The sequence below is a fragment of the Ostrinia nubilalis genome, chromosome 28 (assembly GCF_963855985.1).
Source record: "Ostrinia nubilalis chromosome 28, ilOstNubi1.1, whole genome shotgun sequence".
Classification (NCBI taxonomy): Eukaryota; Metazoa; Arthropoda; class Insecta; order Lepidoptera; family Crambidae; genus Ostrinia; species Ostrinia nubilalis.
In genome coordinates, this window is record NC_087115.1 from 7,190,385 (window position 1) to 7,210,853 (window position 20,469).

General features: G+C 43.6%; 1 protein-coding gene across 1 annotated transcript; it reads right to left on the reverse strand.

Annotated features, from left to right (window-relative positions):
- Positions 1–902: 902 nt before the first annotated feature.
- Positions 903–18,532, reverse strand: LOC135085232 (monocarboxylate transporter 12). Its single transcript, XM_063979987.1, has 14 exons — positions 18,458–18,532; positions 17,112–17,245; positions 16,288–16,487; positions 15,450–15,593; positions 13,519–13,585; positions 12,992–13,107; positions 12,118–12,246; positions 9,404–9,530; positions 8,338–8,487; positions 6,972–7,114; positions 6,221–6,326; positions 4,864–4,937; positions 4,025–4,171; positions 903–1,395 (listed from the first exon to the last, which is right to left on the reverse strand). The coding sequence occupies exons 1-14, from the start codon at positions 18,530–18,532 to the stop codon at positions 1,259–1,261; spliced, it is 1,749 nt and encodes a 582-aa protein (XP_063836057.1). The 3' UTR covers positions 903–1,258.
- Positions 18,533–20,469: the final 1,937 nt, after the last annotated feature.

Below are 20,469 nucleotides of genomic sequence, written 5' to 3' on the forward strand. Positions count from 1 at the left end.
GAGAATGCCCAAGTAACTGTTTTTTTTAACATTTTTGAAAAACCGTACACGCCAAACCCACCGCTAAAATGGTTTTTGCCATACGAGCTTTTCTTTTCGAAATTATTTTATCTTTCGATTTTGATAGGTCTCGACGGCGCCGTTGAATTACGCCATTTAGCTACCTCGCCTCCCTAACTATAATAAAGCTGAGCTATTTAAGAAAATCAAACTTCCTGTGGGTTTCAAGCAATTGCTTCTCTTTAATGTATTTTCCTTCTGAAGCAGTGCGTGGTAGTTTATTTTGTCTTTCAACAAATAAGGTGAATAGTGTACCTGAAGTCCATTCAATATAATATTTAAACTTTAAAATATTTATAATTAAAATAAAGGGCGGCGGATTTCCGGACGGCCCCGGGCGGCGAAAAGCCACGCTACGCCACTGCTTGGTATAAATTTAAATTACGTTAAAATAATATTGAAATAAAAAAAAAAATTTTAAGAACCCTACTTACGTATGTTTTATGAAAAATATAATTATGATTGTTTACTGAAAAAAAAACAATAATATATTATTAATAACTTGTGTTTTTTATTTTATTACAATACGGATTATTATTTTAGACACGACGTTACCTTTAAAGAAAGTTATGAAAAAAATAATGTGTAAAAGAAATTAACAGGAATTTCAAGTTTTTTTTTTATTCTTTTTAGCTGAATGGAATACGTCATGAAGAAATACATTGCTATTTTTTTTATTTAGAAAAGATATTGCTTATCAACTTTTCTACGCGAATGCAATTTTTCAACACTCAAAAAATAATAAAGATTTTTTTCTAGAAGAAGATTTTGGCAAAAATACCAATAGTGAATAATTTAGTTAGTAGATACCTAATATAAATATGAATAAATTTTATATATTATAATGAACAAATTAATAACATGAATATGGTCATAATGAAATATACTTACACTTATATCGATTCTTTCATACAGTTAACCTCTCTACCCACAAATCACATAAATTACATACTTCGCACACCAAGATAAAAAGCAGTGCAACTCAAAAAACTTTTTTTTTACAGGAACAGCAAGTACTTTACGTATTTTTTGACGCAGATTCGTAAAAACTCAATTTTGAATTATTTTGAGTTATGCCACTTTTTATCTAAATGTGCGATCGCGACAAATACCATCAACATTTTGTGTAGAAAAGTTGAAAAACACCAAATATTTAGAGAAACTCCAAAAACTTGAATCAAGTACACATTTATTTCTTTCAATCGACTGAAGACTCGGAGTCTTCGTTCTTGGTGCTCAGATGGAAGGCTATGACGGGAATGGAACCCAGGACCATGCAGGAGCCCATGCCGTAGAAACACCAGGAGTAGCCGCCGGTTACGTCTCTGATCAATCCTGGAAGAAAAATATATAGAGTGAACACATGGTGGTGTATCAAAATAAAGGATTGAATCTACTGCATAAATTCAACAACTTTTCCCAGAGAAGGAAAAAAACAAAACTTCCGATTGTAACAAAGACGTGTTGCGAACTTTTTGGCTACTTTGGGTGTCACGAACTAATTGACACTGACTGTACCACTATCTACTGTTATTGTTTACTAGCTTTCCGCCCGCGGCTTCGCCCGCGTGGAATTTTGTCCGTCACAGAAAAAATTTATCGCGCGCGTCCCTGTTTCAAAAACCGGGATAAAAACAATCCTATGTCCTTTCCCGGGACTCAAACTATCTCTATGCCAAATTTCATCAAAATCGGTTCAGTGGCTTAGGCGTGAAAGCGAGACAGGCAGACAGAGTTATTTTCGCATTTATAATATTAGTATAGATTATTTTTGAGAGGGCCCTGGGCATGTGCCCAGAGTTCCCAATGGGAAAGAGGGACTTGCTAACTATTTATCTAAAAGCGATAAGCGCAGCATGGGACGTCCATAAGGTAGACAGACGACCTCATAAAAGTAGCAGGAAAGGCATTGGATGCAGGCTACTACCAACCTGCCAATCTAGAAATCATTAGAGGAAGACTAGTTATATTCTGCAGTGGACGTCCTGTGGCTGAAATGATGATGATCGAGCCGATATCTCTACAGATAAGGTAGGGTAGACCGGGTACAATAGTACCACGGGTCAATAGTACCATCGGCGATATTTCTTCATACAAGCGACGTTAGATTGTGTGCATAGCGTCAGAATATGCGCTTTTTGTGTTTCCATCCGCTCACCAGTCGGCGGCGCTTGCGCTGAAAAACGAAGGTGTACAGGAAGGATTTTTGTTTTTTGCCCAGCCGCAGTAAGTTTTTATGTCAAATATATGAGCCCATAAGTTGCCTAATATGGTATTTGTTACCAAAGTATTGTTGTCAATAGTTTATCCAGGCTCTAAACTTTGTATCGACAGCGAATTATTGGCATTCACTGTGAAAATGACTGAATTTTAGGTGAAGTTCTCCTGACTACCTACTTGGAACAAATGTACCAGTCTCCATGGGGTCAATTGTAGCGGTACAATCAACCCCGTGGTACCATTAACCCCCGGAACCTTATTTTATACTTAATATTTTAAATTGGTTTTAAAGTATCTATACTTATAATAAAATAAGTTATTATAAAACATTCACGTGGTTATTTTACATTTTTACAATTATATTTTTATAATTATAGGCATACCTAGGTACCTACTGAAAAAATAGTTAATGTGTTTTATTAAATAAGTAGGTAGATGTCGATAAAAAGGTGATATAAGTACCTAAATGCCTACTTAAAATATTTTAATATAGGTTTATAAAACCCTTCTGAATATGTACATTTTAGCTTAATTCAGTAAGTAACTAAGTATTTGAACGTTTTGTTTTAGATGCCTCGACGTAGAGTCAAAAGTACGGATCACGGATCAACGGATCTATTCCTTTATGAACAGGCTTATGAAAAAATTTTAAAAGGTCGAAGCATTAGTAGGTATAAATAAATCAGGGTCAATTGTACCAGGGGTCAATTGTACCCTCATACAAAAATAGATTTTTAAGTTTTGATTATTCTATCATTGTTATTATGCTTATTGTTGTTTCAGGAGCAATATCCGAGCCAAATAAATGGCATATTATGTAGAAACAGTTAGCTTTTACGTTTTTATGGAAGAAAAGTTATTGTTTTGTTTTAAAACTTTAGTGTTGATTTTTCATACTTGTTCCTAAATATTTTCGATCTCAAATAATAAAGAATGATGATTGTAGGAGATTAAGAGTACAGAATACCAATAAAGGTGATGATTAGATAAACATAACGACTTTTATAGCCTCATATATTATTGGTACAATTGACCCGTTGTAGGGGCAATTGTAACATAAGACATCGTACAGTTCAAACTCGTTTTTCATTAAGTATTCGAAAGAATAGTTCAACTCTGCATGCTTAAATTTGTAGCTTAGGAGTCTAGTTTTTACAGCATACTAACAGAATAAGTTATATTTCATTAGATTTCTCAATATTGAACAATTTCCAAAAAATGGTACTATTGTCCCCGGTCTACCCTACTTTAAGGTCTGCACCAAAGCTTGAATGCACAAAAAATTTAACAGATGTGTTTTTTCGTCATTTTTTTTTCAAAAATGTTCGCACCGATTTCTGCTGCTAGTCTATTCTAACCAAGTGACCCCATAGAAGGTAGCAGAAGGCGCTTGACTTAGGCCGCTACCGGCCAATCTGGGAATCATGGTCTATGTTCAACAGTGGTCGTCCTACAACTGAAATGCTGATGATGATGATGATGATCTAAGCCAGTGGTTCCCAAACTTTTTTAGTCTACTGCCCACTTACAGAATGAATTATTTTTAGCGCCCCCCATTTTTGTAGTCAAGAGTCGAGCTCAGTCGATGTCTAAGAGTCCTCCTAGTAGATGACGCCTCCCAAGCCTCTACACAACGTCCCGATTTTTTTTCTGGGTCTCTTCTTACCGCCCCCCTTTAAGCCTGCAGCGCCCACAAGGGGGCGTTATCGCCCACTTTGGGAAAGACTGATCTAAGCATACTAACCTGCTGTAGGCGGCACGGAGACAGCCGCTATGCTCTGGAACATTCGCACGAGTCCGTACGACGACGCGATGCGAGCGGTGCCGAACGCATCCGCCAATAGCACTGGTACGAGGAGGAACCAGCAGCCGAGGCACAATCCGTATGCCGCTGGGAACACAAATAATATGTTTTTGACGCTATGAACCAATATAAGTACCTAATCTTTACGAGATCGAATCAGAAATGAGGAGATCCGTAAACGAACTAAAGTCTCTGACATAGCCCGACGGATTAGCAAGCTGAAGTGGCAATGGGCAGGGCACATAGTACGCAGAACTGACGGCCGATGGGGCAGCAAGGTTCAGGAGTGGAGGCCACGTATTGGAAAGCGCAGCGTAGGTGGATGGACATCCACAAGGTGGACCGACGGCCTCATAAAGGTAGTAGGAAGGAGCTGGGTGTAGGCCGCTACCAACCGACCTTTGTGGAAATCATTAAGGGAGGCCTATGTTCAACAGTGGACGTCTTATGTCCTATGGCTGAAATGATGAAGATAATGAACCAATAATCCCCGGTTTCCACCAAAGCGGAGCGGTGCAGAGAAGTGTGTGGAATACATAACCAAGTGTCGCCGCGCCGCTGTCAAATTGTTTAAAGAAAAATTTTACGCCCCGTCACTTCTCCGCTCCGCTCCGCTCCACTTTGGTGGAAACCGGGCCTAATTCCAACTCGTTGACCAGACGATCTAGTGAAACTCGCGGGAAGCAACTATGTAAGTATTTGCATTTATGAAAATGTTATTGAAATTTTTGAATATTTAAATAACCAGAACTTATTTATTATTGGGGAACTATAGTTACCTGAAGCAATCGCAAGTGCCCACCAGGATGTGAAGCTAGGAAGAGTCAGAACTGCTACACCGGCCACTAGGATACTGGAAAAAACAAGACATTACAAAACAATGCTAGAGCCTTCCTTGTTACATATGTAGGTACAGTATTTTAAAAATCCTCTCTGTTTCAAAGGGAGGATATCATCATCAGAGGTGGAATTGTGTAAAGCAATCGTAATCATTTGACAGTTCATAACGTACGATAAAGTCAGTTAAACAAAGCGTTTGACAGAATATTCGTACATTGCTTTACACAATTCCACCTCTGGTAATTTAGTCTCCAATGCAGTTGGGCGATTATCCCACTGCACCGCGCTCCGCCGCGGTACGCGGGGCGACAGATTTAATCATTATATTTTATGCAAGTACCTCAGTTTACGCGCGGCACTTCACACTGACAACGCGTTTGCGCGCGGGATTTTTTATAAATGTCGCCACGCGGACCGCGGCGGAGCGCGGTGCAGTGTGATAATCGCTTTGCATGACCCTTTCTTCTCAACAATATTCAGTGTCAAATAGTTCGTTTCGTGACACCCAATGTAGCCAATAAGTTCGCAACACATCTTTGTTGCAACAGGATTCAGGTCAAGTTTTGTCAACTTTTGGCCACTTTGGGTGTCCCAAACTATTTGACAATGACTGTACAAGCGGACTACAAACCCGGCGTTGGCCAGAGAGACCTGATGTTCGCATCGATTAGTCGCCTCTTACGACATCCACGGGAAGAGTCATGTTCATCCAATTTAGCTTCTTCTTCTTCCTGTCGTGTCGACAACAAACCTACACAGCGTCGGCCCAAAACTCCACCACAAGAAAGGCGTTGTCAGTAGCCTTATTAAATCTTCCTGCGTGCAGTTGTTTGGGCACGCAGGGCACGACATCATGTGCTTCGTCGACTGGCGAACAAAACCACACTTGCACTCCAAGTTTGATCCATCCAAGAATCCCCACCTAACAGATTGTGATAACCTAACACCTTACTGGGCCGACTTGCGTCCGAAGTCTATTTAAAGACTTCCAGGTAGGCCAGGGGAGCTCATGTCCAGGTGGAGGACTCTCAGACATATGGACAAAAGGGCAGGGGAGATCAGCTCTCTCGCGCCATCACCTGCATCCTGCTTTTGACCGATCGTCATAAAGGAGAGGGGACACACTTACAAAAAATTAAGCTCTCTGAATCCCACAAAAGAGAGGATGCAATGACTTTTGCCAGCGTGGAATATGAAGGCCAAATTCTCCATTTACCTCTGGTTTAAAGGTTCGTGCTCCTACAGTGGAGACTAAATGACCTGATGATGATGAAATAAACAAAACAATTTGCTCACCTGACGATGTAAGCCTTCCGTCTGCAGAAGAGATGCAGGTCGCAGAGGTATCCGAGTCCCAGTCTGCCGCAGAGATCGAGCACTGCACTTATGGCTACCAGGTGACCTGCAAACAACATCATGGCTGATGGGTACCTATACATTGGGTTACTTTGTAACCAGTGACCAAATATTTCTTGAGTAAAATCCGGTCGCGAAGCAGATAGAATTTCGTACAATGACCCCAAGCTGCCCATCCTTATCGCTCGCGCGTAATTATATTGCTGTCGCGCTCGCACACTCACTGCGGCCGCCCGTCGAACAGTCACGACGACAGCATTACTTATAATGAGGCGAGTTATAAGGATGGGTAGCTTGGAGTCATTGTACGAAATTCTATCTGCTCGGCGACCGGACTTTAGAACACTCATGATTCTGGTCATTCTGGACAATTTTTACAGTGGGATAAGCTAGGCAGTCGGTTGGAGGTAATTAATTTTAGATTTGGTCTTGCCCATTGGATGAAGCGCTTATAAGCAAATTTGGTGATCGGTAAGCGCTGTCACTGCTAAAATATGAATGAATCACGTCACTATTGAAGTTGGCAAATGTTTAAATCAAACGTGTCCTCGCCAAAAACTGCCGTCACCCATTGATCCATTCTTTTGTCTTTTGTTTATCTGGCATGGGGAGTGTAGGATTAACTCCTCCATTTGTCTCTGGTAAATTATGTCGTGATTCTACAGTGATGATGATGATGAATCAAATATACCTGCAGCAGACTTGCTGTGTCCCTTAGCCACGGTGTACGCTGGCAGGTAGTATAACGCGTAGGGCGAGCCACAGGACATAAGCGCCACGGAACCGCATAGGAGGCCGAACCGCCAGTCTTTGAGTAAGGAGACGTCCAGGTACCTGAGGAAGATGATAAGTTATGTTCTTTGCGAAGCCGTCGGACTAATGGACAAGTTTTCAATTTATTTCTATTAATAAAACTTGAAAAAATAAGTAAAACCAACAATAATACGGGATGATGACTGGGTAATGAAATCGAAATTCTATTTAGTCCGCGAGACAGATAATAAAAAAATTTTGGACGCATATTTTTGAATTTTTTTCATATTCGAATTTACAGTATTATCATCATCAACAGCCCTTTACAGTCCACTGCTGGACTATGAGCCTCCTCCACTATAGTGGAGGGTTTTGCCATAATCCCCACGCTTGGCAGGCGGGTTGGAGATCGCAGTTTAAAAGATTGATGTTTGTCAGAGAGCGCTGCTGCCCGTTCTCTGTTTGATGTGTAGTCCCTAAGTCGCCTCTTACGACACCCGCGGGAAGAGTAGGGGTTGGTGACAAATGTATTCTATTCTGCCGTCACCACACGGCGTTTGAGTAAAAAATTTACTCAAGCCTGACGTTTCACGCCATATCAACTCGATGTAGCACTGTTTATTATTATTCTGTGGTAGCACTGTTATTATTTAATTAGGTATGAAAGAAAATAAAAAATATGAGTCTAATATTTTCTAATTATCTGTCTGACGGACAAATAATTGAAATTTTGTCATCAAATCAAATCAAATCAAATCAAATTTCTTTATTTGCGTAATTCCAGGTACATAAGTGGTCTTACATAGATTTGGTAGGTTTATCTATCATCTAGCCTATTGTGAAACAATCATGAAAATATCTCTACAAATGAAAAAGTTGCAGGCCCTCAAAGTTGCGCACGGCACTCATTTGGAGTACAAACAGTGAATCACCCCTGCTGGTCTAGTTTGGGTCTAGTGTAGATAGCCAGTTCCTCTGTGATTGTGAATTCCGAATGAAGCTTACTTCCATCCATCTTCAACCTAGTCATCACTATCCATCAGATGAGGTGCAGGCCAAGAGCTTCCTCGTTGTATAGTCTGGTCCGTGAGCACGTAGAATTTTGTCCAATGACCCCAAGCTACCCATCCTTATCGCTCGCGCGTAATTATATTGCTGTCGCGACTGTGCGACGGGCGCCCGCAGTGAGTGTGCGAGCGCGACAGCAACATAATTACGCGCGAGCGATAAGGATGGGTAGCTTGGGGTCATTGGACAAAATTCTACGTGTTCACGGACCGGGCTTTAGTAACAATAACCCTTACCTGGATATTTTCTCAATGCAGCTTCTCTTTGCTTTCTTGGGTTGTACGACGTCCACCTTCTGCACTTCCTGCTCCTGCTTGATGATGACTGGTTCTGCCAACTTGTTCTGGATGAGCCGGCTGGGCAGCGGCGGTCGGATGTAGAGGGACCTGGAAGTAAATAAATTGGGTAAATAATTGACACCATTAACGAATCCTTCCTTCCTAGACACAAACACCCGTATTTACAAAAGATGTTTGCTTAAGTGAAGCAGCAAATCGAAGGCACAGCGTTGAATAGAGCTTTGTGATTGGTACCTGTTGTGTGACCCTGTGCGTCCACGCGCACTGTTAGACCTCATGGTAATGTTTGTGAATACGGGCGTAATTGTAATGCATGCACGTTCGTTCGTTCGTTCGTTTCAGCCAAATGACGTCCACTGCTGGACAAAGGCCTCCCCCAAGGTTTTCCACAATGAACGGTCCTGCGCTGCCCGCATCCAGGCTCTTCCCGCGACCTTTACCAGATCGTCGGTCCACCTAGTAGGAGGCCTGCCCACGCTACGTCTTCCAGCCCGTGGTCGCCACTCGAGAACTTTCCTGCCCCAACGGCCATCGTCTCTACGAGCTATGTGCCCCGCCCACTGCCACTTGATTTTAGCAATTCTGCGAGCTATGTCGGTTACTTTGGTTCTCCTGCGGATCTCCTCATTTCTGATTCGATCACGCAGGGAAATGCATGCACACTACCTACTAAGTACTCCTCCTGCTATGTTATTTTTGTATAGAGTTCACCAGTCCAGTCAGTGGGGGGATTCGAACTATCGATACTCGAATTTATTGAAAGTCTGAATAGACACCGTTGGGTTATTGACGCTTCATAGTCTTTTCTTCTACTTCTCAGTACATTTATTGCCGTTTGGTTAAGACAGAATAGAACAGGACCACTTCCACTCTTTTCGATGTTATAAAAGGTGACTATAATAATAATTATGGATGAATATGCGAGCATCATGCCTCCATTTGTCTCTGCTAAGTTAGAGAGTGCTTCTGCAATAAATCCTAAATAACCCGATGATGGACTGACCTGCTTAGTTTTCTCCTGCTCGCTTTGTAAACGCAGGTGCTGTCTGTGGACAGGTCTTCCACGGAGTGCAGGATAGACGAAGACCTGGTTGGTCTTAGACGGAGCTTGGCCACCTCCCTGGGCAGACCTGGGCATGAAAAAAACTATGTATTTGTATTTCCGTTTAAATTATTTGAAGTTATGATGTCACCACAATAATGTAGCGGTCTATGGGGATCGAACTAGCGTTCTCCGAATCGGCAGCGTGACGAGACCAATACGGTTGGGCTATAATAGTCGTTAGTGTAGTAGTAGGGTTGCACCATCTTACTTTAACTTTGACAAACGTCAAAATTCTGTCAAACTCCATACAAAAAACACCAGCCCCCCTAGACAAAACGCACTTTTTGATCGAATCGAAAATCGAATCCGTCAAAACTCCATACAAAAAAGGGGCTTTTCGACCACTTTGCGACTGGTTTGCGATTATAATTTGCACTTTGTCTAGACCCACTGTTAAAACTAAAGTTACGGTCAAAGTTAATCAGCCTTAAAAACGCATAGGTATTTCAAATTCAAATATTTTATTTCTAAAACTATTCTTACTTACCAACTACGCCCAGGACATCCATGACTTCAGAGTCTTCTGAATCTGACATGTTTGACTGCAAGGGTGGACGAGCGACCTGCGAAAAAGACAAAGTACTAGTTAATTAATTCAAGGAAAAAAAACATCAAGGCTCGCTGATGTGTTCGTAGCCAACTTCACACAGCAGCAGCAGACTTCGTGTCATCGCGACACTGCTGGTTTCTTGTATGTCTATGAAATAGCATCCGATGCTATCGATACGTCGTCTGAAAGTACCTAAGTATTTCATAGAAATATACAAATCTGGACCGACGATTTGGTGAAGTTCGCAAGAAGTACCTGGATGCGGGAAACGCAAGACCGGTCGCTGTAGAAATCCTTGGGCTTTGTCCAACAGTGGACGTCAGAACATAGAAATTAGGGTCTAATGATGATGATGGATTGACTCACTTCAATAAGGCTAGGATGGATGATCTCAGTGATGAGGTTGGTTCGCTTGGCTTCCTCAGTGAGGAGCGCGTTTTTCTGGTTGAGGGCAGACTCTGGGTCCAGTTCGAAGAGGCGCTGCAGACGGTAGTCTTTGGAATCCATTTTACCTGAAATGGAAAAAAACTATATGACACCAAATTCATCATCATTAGGTACTAGCGTTCGTCTGCAGATTCGCGTGAGTTAACTCTGGAATATCTAGTTTAGTTTCTCCATTGTTTTATCCCAAATACCCTCGGTGGTCTAGTGGTAAGAAGACCACTTCCCTCATGGGAGCATGTGCTCGGTTCGGTTGGTTCCTAATTCTTCTTAACTAAGTATGTCGCTTTAACAATTTATAACAGCAGTTGGATGTAAGTCACTTCTGTGGTGGAGGAAAATCGCTGAAAATCGGCCTAAATATTACTATTCATCAGGTTGGATGCAGGCCAAGAGTTTCCTTGTTGTGGATAAAAAAGTACTTGCGAAATAACACTATTACCAATGCACAAAGAATCTTCTTGGCAGAAATGCCAAACTTATATGGTAGTGGGCGGGGCACATAGCTCGTAGAGCTGATGGGAGCTGGGGCAGAAAAGTCGAGTGGCGACCACAGGCCGGAAGATGTAGTGTGGTCAGGCCTCCCACTAGGTGGACCGACGAACTCATAAAGGTAGCAGGAAGGCGCTGGATGCAAGCCGCCGCTACCAACCGGTCATGGAAATCATTGGATTGGGGGGGCTGTGTTCAGCAGTGGATATCCTGTGGCTCATATGATGATGATGCTGACTCACACTCCTGTATGTCCTGCAGCAGCGTGGTGTTCTCTGTGGTGTAATATAATAAGTTGCCATCTCTCTCACACAAAGCGAGATGATAGCATGAGCGAAGGTGACAAATAGACCAGAAACTAGGTACTACTTTCTGTGCCGTGACAGCCCCTATCACCGCTCCACAAGGTCTTCCATACTCACACTTCTAGAATGCCATAGGTACTCATCACACTCTTATAAAATGTTCTTGCAAAACAGCTCCTATCACCGCTCCACAAGGTCCACTCTGGTGTACTCACACTCCTGTATGTCCTGCAGCAGCGTGGTGTGAACAGTCTATCCACTAAAGTCTGGTCGCCGAGCACTTAGAATTTTATCCACTGACCCCAAGCTACCTATCCTTATCGCTCGCGCGTAATTATATTGCTGTCGCGACTGTGCGACGGGCGGCAGCAGTGTGTGCGAGCGCGACGGCAACATTATTAGTATAATCGAGCCACAACTAGGCCATTGCAAAACAGCCTCTATCACCGCCCCACAAGGTCTACCCAGGTCTACTCACACTCCTGTATGTCCTGCAGCAGCGTGGTGTGAACAGTCTATCCACTAAAGTCTGGTCGCCGAGCACGTAGAATTTTATCCACTGACCCCAAGCTACCTATCCTTATCGCTCGCGCGTAATTATATTGCTGTCGCGACTGTGCGACGGGCGGCACCAGTGTGTGCGAGCGCGACGGCAACATAATTAGTATAATCGAGCCACAACTAGGCCATTGCAAAACACCTCCTATCACCGCTCCACAAGGTCTATCATACTCACACTTATATATGTTGTGGGGCAGCATGGTATGCGCTAGTTGTTCTTGCAAAACAGCCTCTATCCCGACTCCACAAGGTCTACTCACACTCCTGTATGTCCTGCAGCAGCGTGGTGTTCTCCGTGGAGGTGGTGGCGGGGGTGGGGCTCCGCTCGCGGGGGGCGGGCGGCGCGCGGTACAGCGTCGCCGACACACACACGTGCAGCATGCCTCCTCCTATACAAAGAAAATAATAATCATCTCTATAAATCGTTTCATTCAGCAGCGCAGCCCGACGCGAAGTACCGTATTTGTGGTGTCAAGCCCCAGAAGGAGAATTGACTATGAGAAGGGACATGGATCAGAGAAATTTGTAGGGAGTCAAGCAAAGCGCCCGGGGAAAAGAGCCCAGAGCAAGTACCCGCGCGCTCTCCCGAGATTCGGTTCGTACGCCGTGAGGCAGGAAGAACCATGGGTGGTGGTGGGTTAGATCGTTTCATTCACGAAGACTGGTCCGTGAGCACGTAGAATTTTGTCCAATGACCCCAAGCTACCCATCCTTATCGCTCGCGCGTAATTATGTTGCTGTCGCGCTCGCACACTCACTGCGGCCGCCCGTCGCACAGTCGCGACAGCAATATAATTACGCGCGAGCGATAAGGATGGGTAGCTTGGGGTCATTGGACAAACAAAATTCTACGTGCTCACAGACCGGGCTTTAGATAGTTTCATTCACGAAGACGCCACCATTCTTCCACTAATGTTTGAGTGTTATCGGCACACGCTAAATGATCCATGAGTGCACACGCACACTACAATAATGCCTTACGGATTGCTCGGACCACACTCCCCGCACGCCGCGCGACCGAGACCAAACATTGCTGGCGTCTATAAATTGAAACATGTTAATTGATGAATTTTTTTTTGGTACCAAATACGAGTAAATATTTTTTTTCTTTCTTACTTTCTAATTCAAACTCACCCAGAAGAAGTACAGTCCCATGCAGTCCATACATATCCACCAGCTTCTCAATCAGCATAGGAAACACGAAGCTGCCCGCAGCCGTCCCGCTCACGCATATTCCGTTCGCTAGTGCTCTGAAAGGGACAGAAACATAAAAAAGATCGTTAAGATTGTATAGGTAAGTCGGTACTAAGATAAATGGGAAAAAAGGGTCACGTTATATTAGTTCAATGTTGCAGAACGAATTGCTCTTTTCGAAAAACAGATGGCGCCGTCTTGATTTAGATCGCGGTGGTTAATTTATATGTGGTTTAAGCAGAGCAGGATAGAACCACATCTTCTTGTGTATGTTATAAAAGACGACAGAGTTTACCTGGCTGGCGAATTAGAGAGGATCGTGATCCTGCTTGGAGGGTTTAATAATGACGTGATAGAGCATAAAAACTGCTGAAAATCTGTGGTCTCGCTGACGTTTCAGGCAATAACAAAGTAAAGCTTTAGACCTGTAATTATTAATAAAAAAAATATGCTAATCGTTATCTTACCTGTGCTTATCAAAGTACTGGGACACGATAACAATTCCTGGAGTAGTTGATAATCCTCCACCGATACCTGTAGGAAAAAATACATTTAAAACTGTGTACCCTACGAGACATGAATTCTTAAACTTAATGCCCTTAGAAAACAAGGGAAAAGGTACTGAGAGGTTATGTTCTTTAGACCTCAACATGCAGGAAGGGATATTATCAGCTGACCAGCGTAAAGAGTCCAAAAGAGGCCAAACCCTCCTTGCTTTTGCTCGCTTGCTCCTGTAGTGGAGACTAAATTACCTGTGTGCTTACCACGAGTTTACGTTAGTTGTGCTCGCTAGCGACTGCGTAAAAAAATGACATTTTAATGTATGACATATTGTGCAGCGCCCTTAGCGGCTACTTTCAAGAAATAAAGTCTTCATAGAAAGGACATTGTCAGAAACCGCCTTAGATTCCTGGGCACAGCAGTAAAGTATCAAAATTAATCTCTTACTTTTTGAATACTTAAATATTAATTAGATTGTAACGGACACTTGAGGATTAGAAAATGAAATAATAAAAGTATTTTATATGTATTCCATAATACTATGACGACATCCGGACATTTTAGGGCGTGGCCTGCTCCATATCCTATGAAGTTCCATAATTTGTGTCGATAAAATCTATGTAAAATCGGCACAAGGCAATGCCGAACTTCATTGTTAGGAATCCATGTAATAGTGATGTTGACTGCGGTCATCATAGACAATAAGATACCGATCTTGTAAATAAAATAAATCGTCCAAATTGCTACAGTATGACTAGATTTTAATTAAAAGTTTAAAATATATTGCACGATACTACAAGAAGCTATCTAATGTGTCCAACTGGTCGAAGGTCATGAATAAAATAAAAAGAATTGTGATCATAACACTGATATAGACAATGACAACAATATGGGATCATCTTTAATATATCTGTTACAGTTTCAAATCCGATGAAAAATCCAATGCCGCTTAAAGTGAGAGAAATGTCTAAAGTTCTAATAGAATTGAAAGTTTTATTCGCTCAAAATGCTTATAACAATAAATTGGTAATACATTTCAAATATTAAGTACCTTTATAATGTATCGATAGAACCAAAATGATATCCTCTCAGCTTGGAAAGGGAAAACCCAGGATTGGGGGAGCGCTCCAGGCAATTTTTAGAACATTTCATAGGTGGTAGTAAATAATATTTATTTTATTATTAAAATTGAATATTTTGATATTGATAAAATTGAATATATCTTTCGATTCAAATACCGAATATTTTTCAATCGATAATAATTATCGAGAATTGTTAATAATATTCAATTAAAAGTTGTTCAATCCCTAGTCATGCATAGACTAAGACGGTAACCATGGAGGTAGTTTGGTAAGTCACGTGTTAAATGTCAAGAGTGAAAAGTAAACATAGGATTCATGTTATTTATTTACGTGCAAAATGTAAGTAAGTAAATCATAAAAGTGGAACGCCGAGCTATTTCCAAAACCCGTCCAATATTATAATACAATTTGGCTGCGATAACTACAATACAGAACATCTCCCAAATCGATGTGTATAAAATAATATAATACAATACTAGTAAGTAAGAGGTTATGATAACAATATTGCTATCAATAAGTTTATAGAATTGGTCCGCCAGGAATAATTGTTCTTACATAAAGATTTGTGTCATTTAGAACCTAGAAAGTATTATTTCGGCACTGTTGATCTAACGGCGAACAATGTATGGAGAACGAACATTGTCCTTTTTGACATACTCGCTATCGAGCACACCTAACGTAAACTCATGGTAAGCACACTGATGATGAAGTTGTGTCTTCTATATGCGAACATCAAGCCTCTACAATCCGTCTGTCCAGTATGGGGAGTCCCCATATGACTCCATGACTTGATGATGATAATGATGATGATTTACCAGTCATAACTCCAAAGCTGAGCAGCAGATGGAGGAGTCCAGTGCTGAAGTAGGATAGCGCGAGACCAGTCGCACAGAACAGGCCTCCGATGAACACCACGAGCCGGCAGGAGTACTTCTCGCAGAGGGCCGACGAGAGAGGAGCTGGATGAAGAGGAAAGAATCAGTTAGTGATATCGTATTTACAGTCAAGTCACCGATTCGTTTCACTGTAAAGTCCTGTCCTATATCTAGGTAAGAATCCGTTGTTAATGTGGGTGACTGTACTTGTCGCTTGTGCTACAGTTGACAACAGTGGCGCAAACAGTGAGCGAAGCGGCAGGAGGACTATCATATTGGCCCAAGGTAGATTATTTAGCCTTGATACACGTGTCTGGAACACGTGTGGATATCGTAACTGCATGGCGACTCCGATATATACAAAAATGCGAACACCATGCCTCCCCAACATTTCTGGCGTGGGGATTGTAAGTCAAATCTTCCATTTGGATACATGCTCCTGCAATGGAAACCAAATGATGAAATGACCTAACAACTTTATCAAAAGTTTCGCATAATTATTAAACCAGCCCTCTTCTGCAAAGGAAGATGGATGAGTGACAGTGATAAACCCGAAACTACATAAATAACGTAATGAAGTAATAGCCCTTCTGATCAGTCTTTTTTGAGTCTTCAAATGTTATTTTATAATTGGCGGTAGACATTCAGACCTTGAGCTTAAATTCAGGTATTCCCACATCGGATTCCCTAACTTCTACCATAATGAGCGAACGCAAGCGTCCTTGGATATACTGAAGATAGAAAGAAGAATTCGTGTGATTGGTCCAGTAAAACTCACCCAAAGCCAAGCAAAGCGTGGACAGCGCAGCGGGGATCCACGACGCGACCGACTCAGACGAGTCGGGGAACGTCTCCATGATCTCTACGTACAGAACGCCGTAGGATTTGAACAGGCCAGCCACCCAGAACTGCACCATGAAGGCGCCGAAGACCACCACCCAGCCGTAACCGCCGTCGGGAGGGCTGGTGCTACAGGTGCTGAAAGAAAGTAGGAAACATAGCTTATTTATAATGCGAACAGCTTCTTAGCTGTGCAGAAAAGACCTGACTGACTGTCCTGACCTGAAGACTACGGCGTAGCTATAGAAGCGCCAGCTTTTCCTGCTATTACCGCAGCGTGTGACGTTAGATAGTTTGTCCAATCTAGAAATCCTTGAGGGAGATATTTGCGGTGTTTCTTTACGAGATCAAATCAGAAATGAGGAAATCCGTAAACGAACTAAAGTCGCTGACATAGCCCGACGGATTAGCAAGCTGAAGTAGCAATGGTCAGGGCACATAGTACGCAGAACTGACGGCCGATGGGGCAGCAAGGTTCTGGAATGGAGGCTGCATACCGGAAAACGCAGCGTGAGACGTCCACCCACAAGGTGGACCGACGACATCATAAAGGTAGCAGGAAAGCGCTGGACGCAGGCCGCTACAAATCGATCAACATGGAAAGCATTGGGGGAGGCCTTTTTTCAGCAGTGGACGTCCTATGGCTGAAATGATGAGACATTTGTCTAGCCTTTGTCCTTCTTCTGCTGCAACACGCGCCGTTTGCTGTGGGTCCTACAGGAGCTCCAGTAAGCTACTCAACGTCTTCGGTGTCTGACTCACTCGGTGGTGTCTGTGGGGCCGCGCAGCTGGCGCGAGGCGGCCAGCAGCGGCCGCGCCGTCACCGACGACAGCGTCAGCAGCGAGTCCTCCTCCTGCTCCGTCGGCGACATCGCCGACAAGTACGCGCCGACTTGCTGTTGGGGAATACAAGAGTTAGAGAGTGTTGCAAGAGGAAGGAATAGTCCCGTATTTTGGGGGAATCACGGATTCGTTGAAAACATAAACACTAAAGCGTCTGCGAGCACGTAGAATTTTGTCCGATGACCCCAAGCTACCCATCCTTATCGCTCGCGCGTAATTTTATATTGCTGTCGCGACTGTGCGACAGGCGCCCGCAGTGAGTGTGCGAGCGCAACAGCAACATAATTACGCGCGAGCGACAAGGATGGGCAGCTCGGGGTCATTGGACAAAATTCTCTACGTGCTGACTATAGTGATGAAAATAAGATTTTACATTTTAGTGCATCAAAAAATATTGGTGGTTTTAATCGAATGTTTTGCTTATTTTTTCATTAAAATTTTACAAGTGTAAGTAGGTAAATAGAGAGTAGTAGTTTGATGCTTTGCGCATTCCCACAGGCCACTGGTGGGTTATGTGGGCGAGGCCTACCCACTAAAACCTGAATGTGTCCACACTGTCTACCGGACCGGAGCCCAATGCAATGAAACGGAGCCCCATGCAATGAAACGGAGCCCCGAGTTATTGTCTGCGGCTCCATCTCAGGCTATAGCTTCGAGGAGCCCATCATTAACCTCCTCTGGTTGTTTTTATACAGGTTTTCTCCCAACACTTACGGTCAGAGAATCAGAAAGGAGGAGATCCGCTGGAAAACCAAATTGACCGATGCTATATCGGACGCACAGAATTGCTAAAATCAAGTGGCAGTGGGCGGGGCACATAGCTCATAAAGATGATGGCCGCTGGTGCAGAAAAGTTCTCGAGTGGCGACCAATGGCCGGAAGACGTAGCGTGGGCAGGTCTCCCACTAGATGGACCGACGATTTGGTGAAGGTCGCGGGAAGAGCCTGGTAGCGTTATGGAAATCCTTGGGGGAGGCCTTTGCCGAGCATTCGACGTCACTCGCGCTGCTAGTGTCACACTGACAGATGATGATGATGATGATGATGAACACTCACGGTAGCGAGCGGCAGCTCTAGCAGCAGGATGGTTGGCTCAGGTTCCCCCAATTCTTTCCATGTTGATCGATTGGTAGCGGCCTGCGTCCAGCGCTAGGTTCTGGAATGGAGGCCGCGTACCGGGAAACGCAGCGTGGGACTTCCACCCACAAAGTGGACCGAGGACATCATAAAGGTCCAAGGATATATTTATTTATTTATTTACTTACGGTAGCGAGCGGCAGCTCTAGCAGCAGGCTGGCGGGACGCTCGCGCTGCTCCGGTGGAGCTGACTGCACTGACATGAGGGAGCCCGCCTTGTCTGGGGACAGGGCGGCCTGGGGACAACACCGTACTTTAAGTGTAAAGCCCGGCGACTGTGCGACGGGCGCCCGCAGTGAGTGTGCGAGCGCGACAGCAACATAATTACGCGCGAGCGATAAGGATGGGTAGCTAGGGGTCATTGGACAAAATTCTACGTGCTCACGGACCAGACTATAGATCGTTTCATCCACGAAGACGCGCCCCACCAATCTTCCGCTAATGCTTGAGTGTTATCGGTACACGCTAAATTATCCATGAGTGCACACGCACACTACAATGAAGCTCGGATTGCTCGGATCAAACTCCCCGCACCCCGCGCGACCGAGACCAAACATTGGTGGGGAGCATCTTCGTGGATGAAACGATCTATAGTACAAAATAAGCTTTCAGATTAGACACAGGTCTATGACCAGAAGGTACACAACAAGTGGAATCAAATCCGGCAGTTAAATGTAAGATAGCCAGTTCCTCCGTGGTTGAGGATTCCGGGTGAAGCTCGCTTCCACCCTCGGCCTGATCGTCACTTACTATCAGGTGAGATACAAGCCAAGAGCTTCCTCGTTGTGCAAGTGTACACTATGCGGCAAATTGTCCAAGTCAAGTCAAATCAAATCAAATATATTTATTTGCATCAATCTTGAGTAATACAGTACAGTAAAGTCCTGCTCCTGCAGTGTGGAAACTAAATGACCTGATGATAACGAGCGTATTGTTTTAGGTAAAAAAAGCGAATGTATCACCTCCGCGATGGTCTCCGAAGGCAGGTCGATGGAGCATGACAACGGAGCTGACGATGGCGGTGCTGACGTACCGAGGATCTCGCCGTCAAGCTTTGACAGCTCCTGCAACAAGGAAAGTAAATATTTTAATAAGTAATTATGTTTATTGTAACGACAGCGACGTGGCGGAAGAGATTGAGAGCCGTAAATGGAGATGGGCAGGGCACATTGCACGGATGAACCAGGATCGCTAGGCCAAGGACCCCGCAACAACAGCCGCGGCAGGAGAAGACCGCTTAAACGGTGGACAGACGACATCCGGCAGCAGGCTGGAGTAAACTCAGGGCCGTCTTTAACCTATTAAAAGCCCTGGGCACTTAAGGATCAAGGGGGGCCCTTATCATCTGGACAAAGGTATTTTAAGCAAATGGGGGCCCCCTCGGTCGCAGGGCCCTGGGCACGTGCCCAAAGTGCCCTGTGGGAAAGGGGGCCTGAGTAAACTGGATGCAAGTGACCACTGACAGAAGTCGGTGGAGGGTTGAAGAGGAGGCCTATGTTCGAAGGCGAACCCCCTAAAAGCGGATATAGATAAATAGATAGATTGTAACAGTTACTTCTTCGGCCTCTGCCTCGAATTTGCCTCTGCCGCCGCAAGCAAGGCAAAATTCGAGGCAGAGGCATTCGCAGCAGATTTTTAGAACTGAAATTTTATTATAATTAAGAAGATGCCTTCAAAGCTCAACATACGTAAGTTATTGGCTTCACTAATTCTTTTCAACGCAATACGTACCTAATACAATAAAAAACAATCATCCCCACTTTACACGTAGGGGAGCTACCCTAAAAAAAAATTGATTTTAATTTTTTTTTTACCCCTTTGTCGGTGTGATTAATATACATACCTGTCATGTCATTAGATTCCAAGCAAAACGTCGGATTGACAGACGGACAGACGGACATGACGAAACTATAAGGGTTCCTTGTAAGGACTACGGAACCCTAAAAAAGTAGATTGAATAATGTTACACACATACCTACTTGCGTTGACGCGTTACGTCGCAAAAATTCCGTTCCGTCCAACATTACGCCAAAATGCTACGTAATTTCAGCCTTGACTGAACTTTCAGCTGCGTAAAATATAAAGAGCTCAGGACTCAGGAGGCTTCTAAAACCCCTCTTATAATTTCAACTAAATTGTA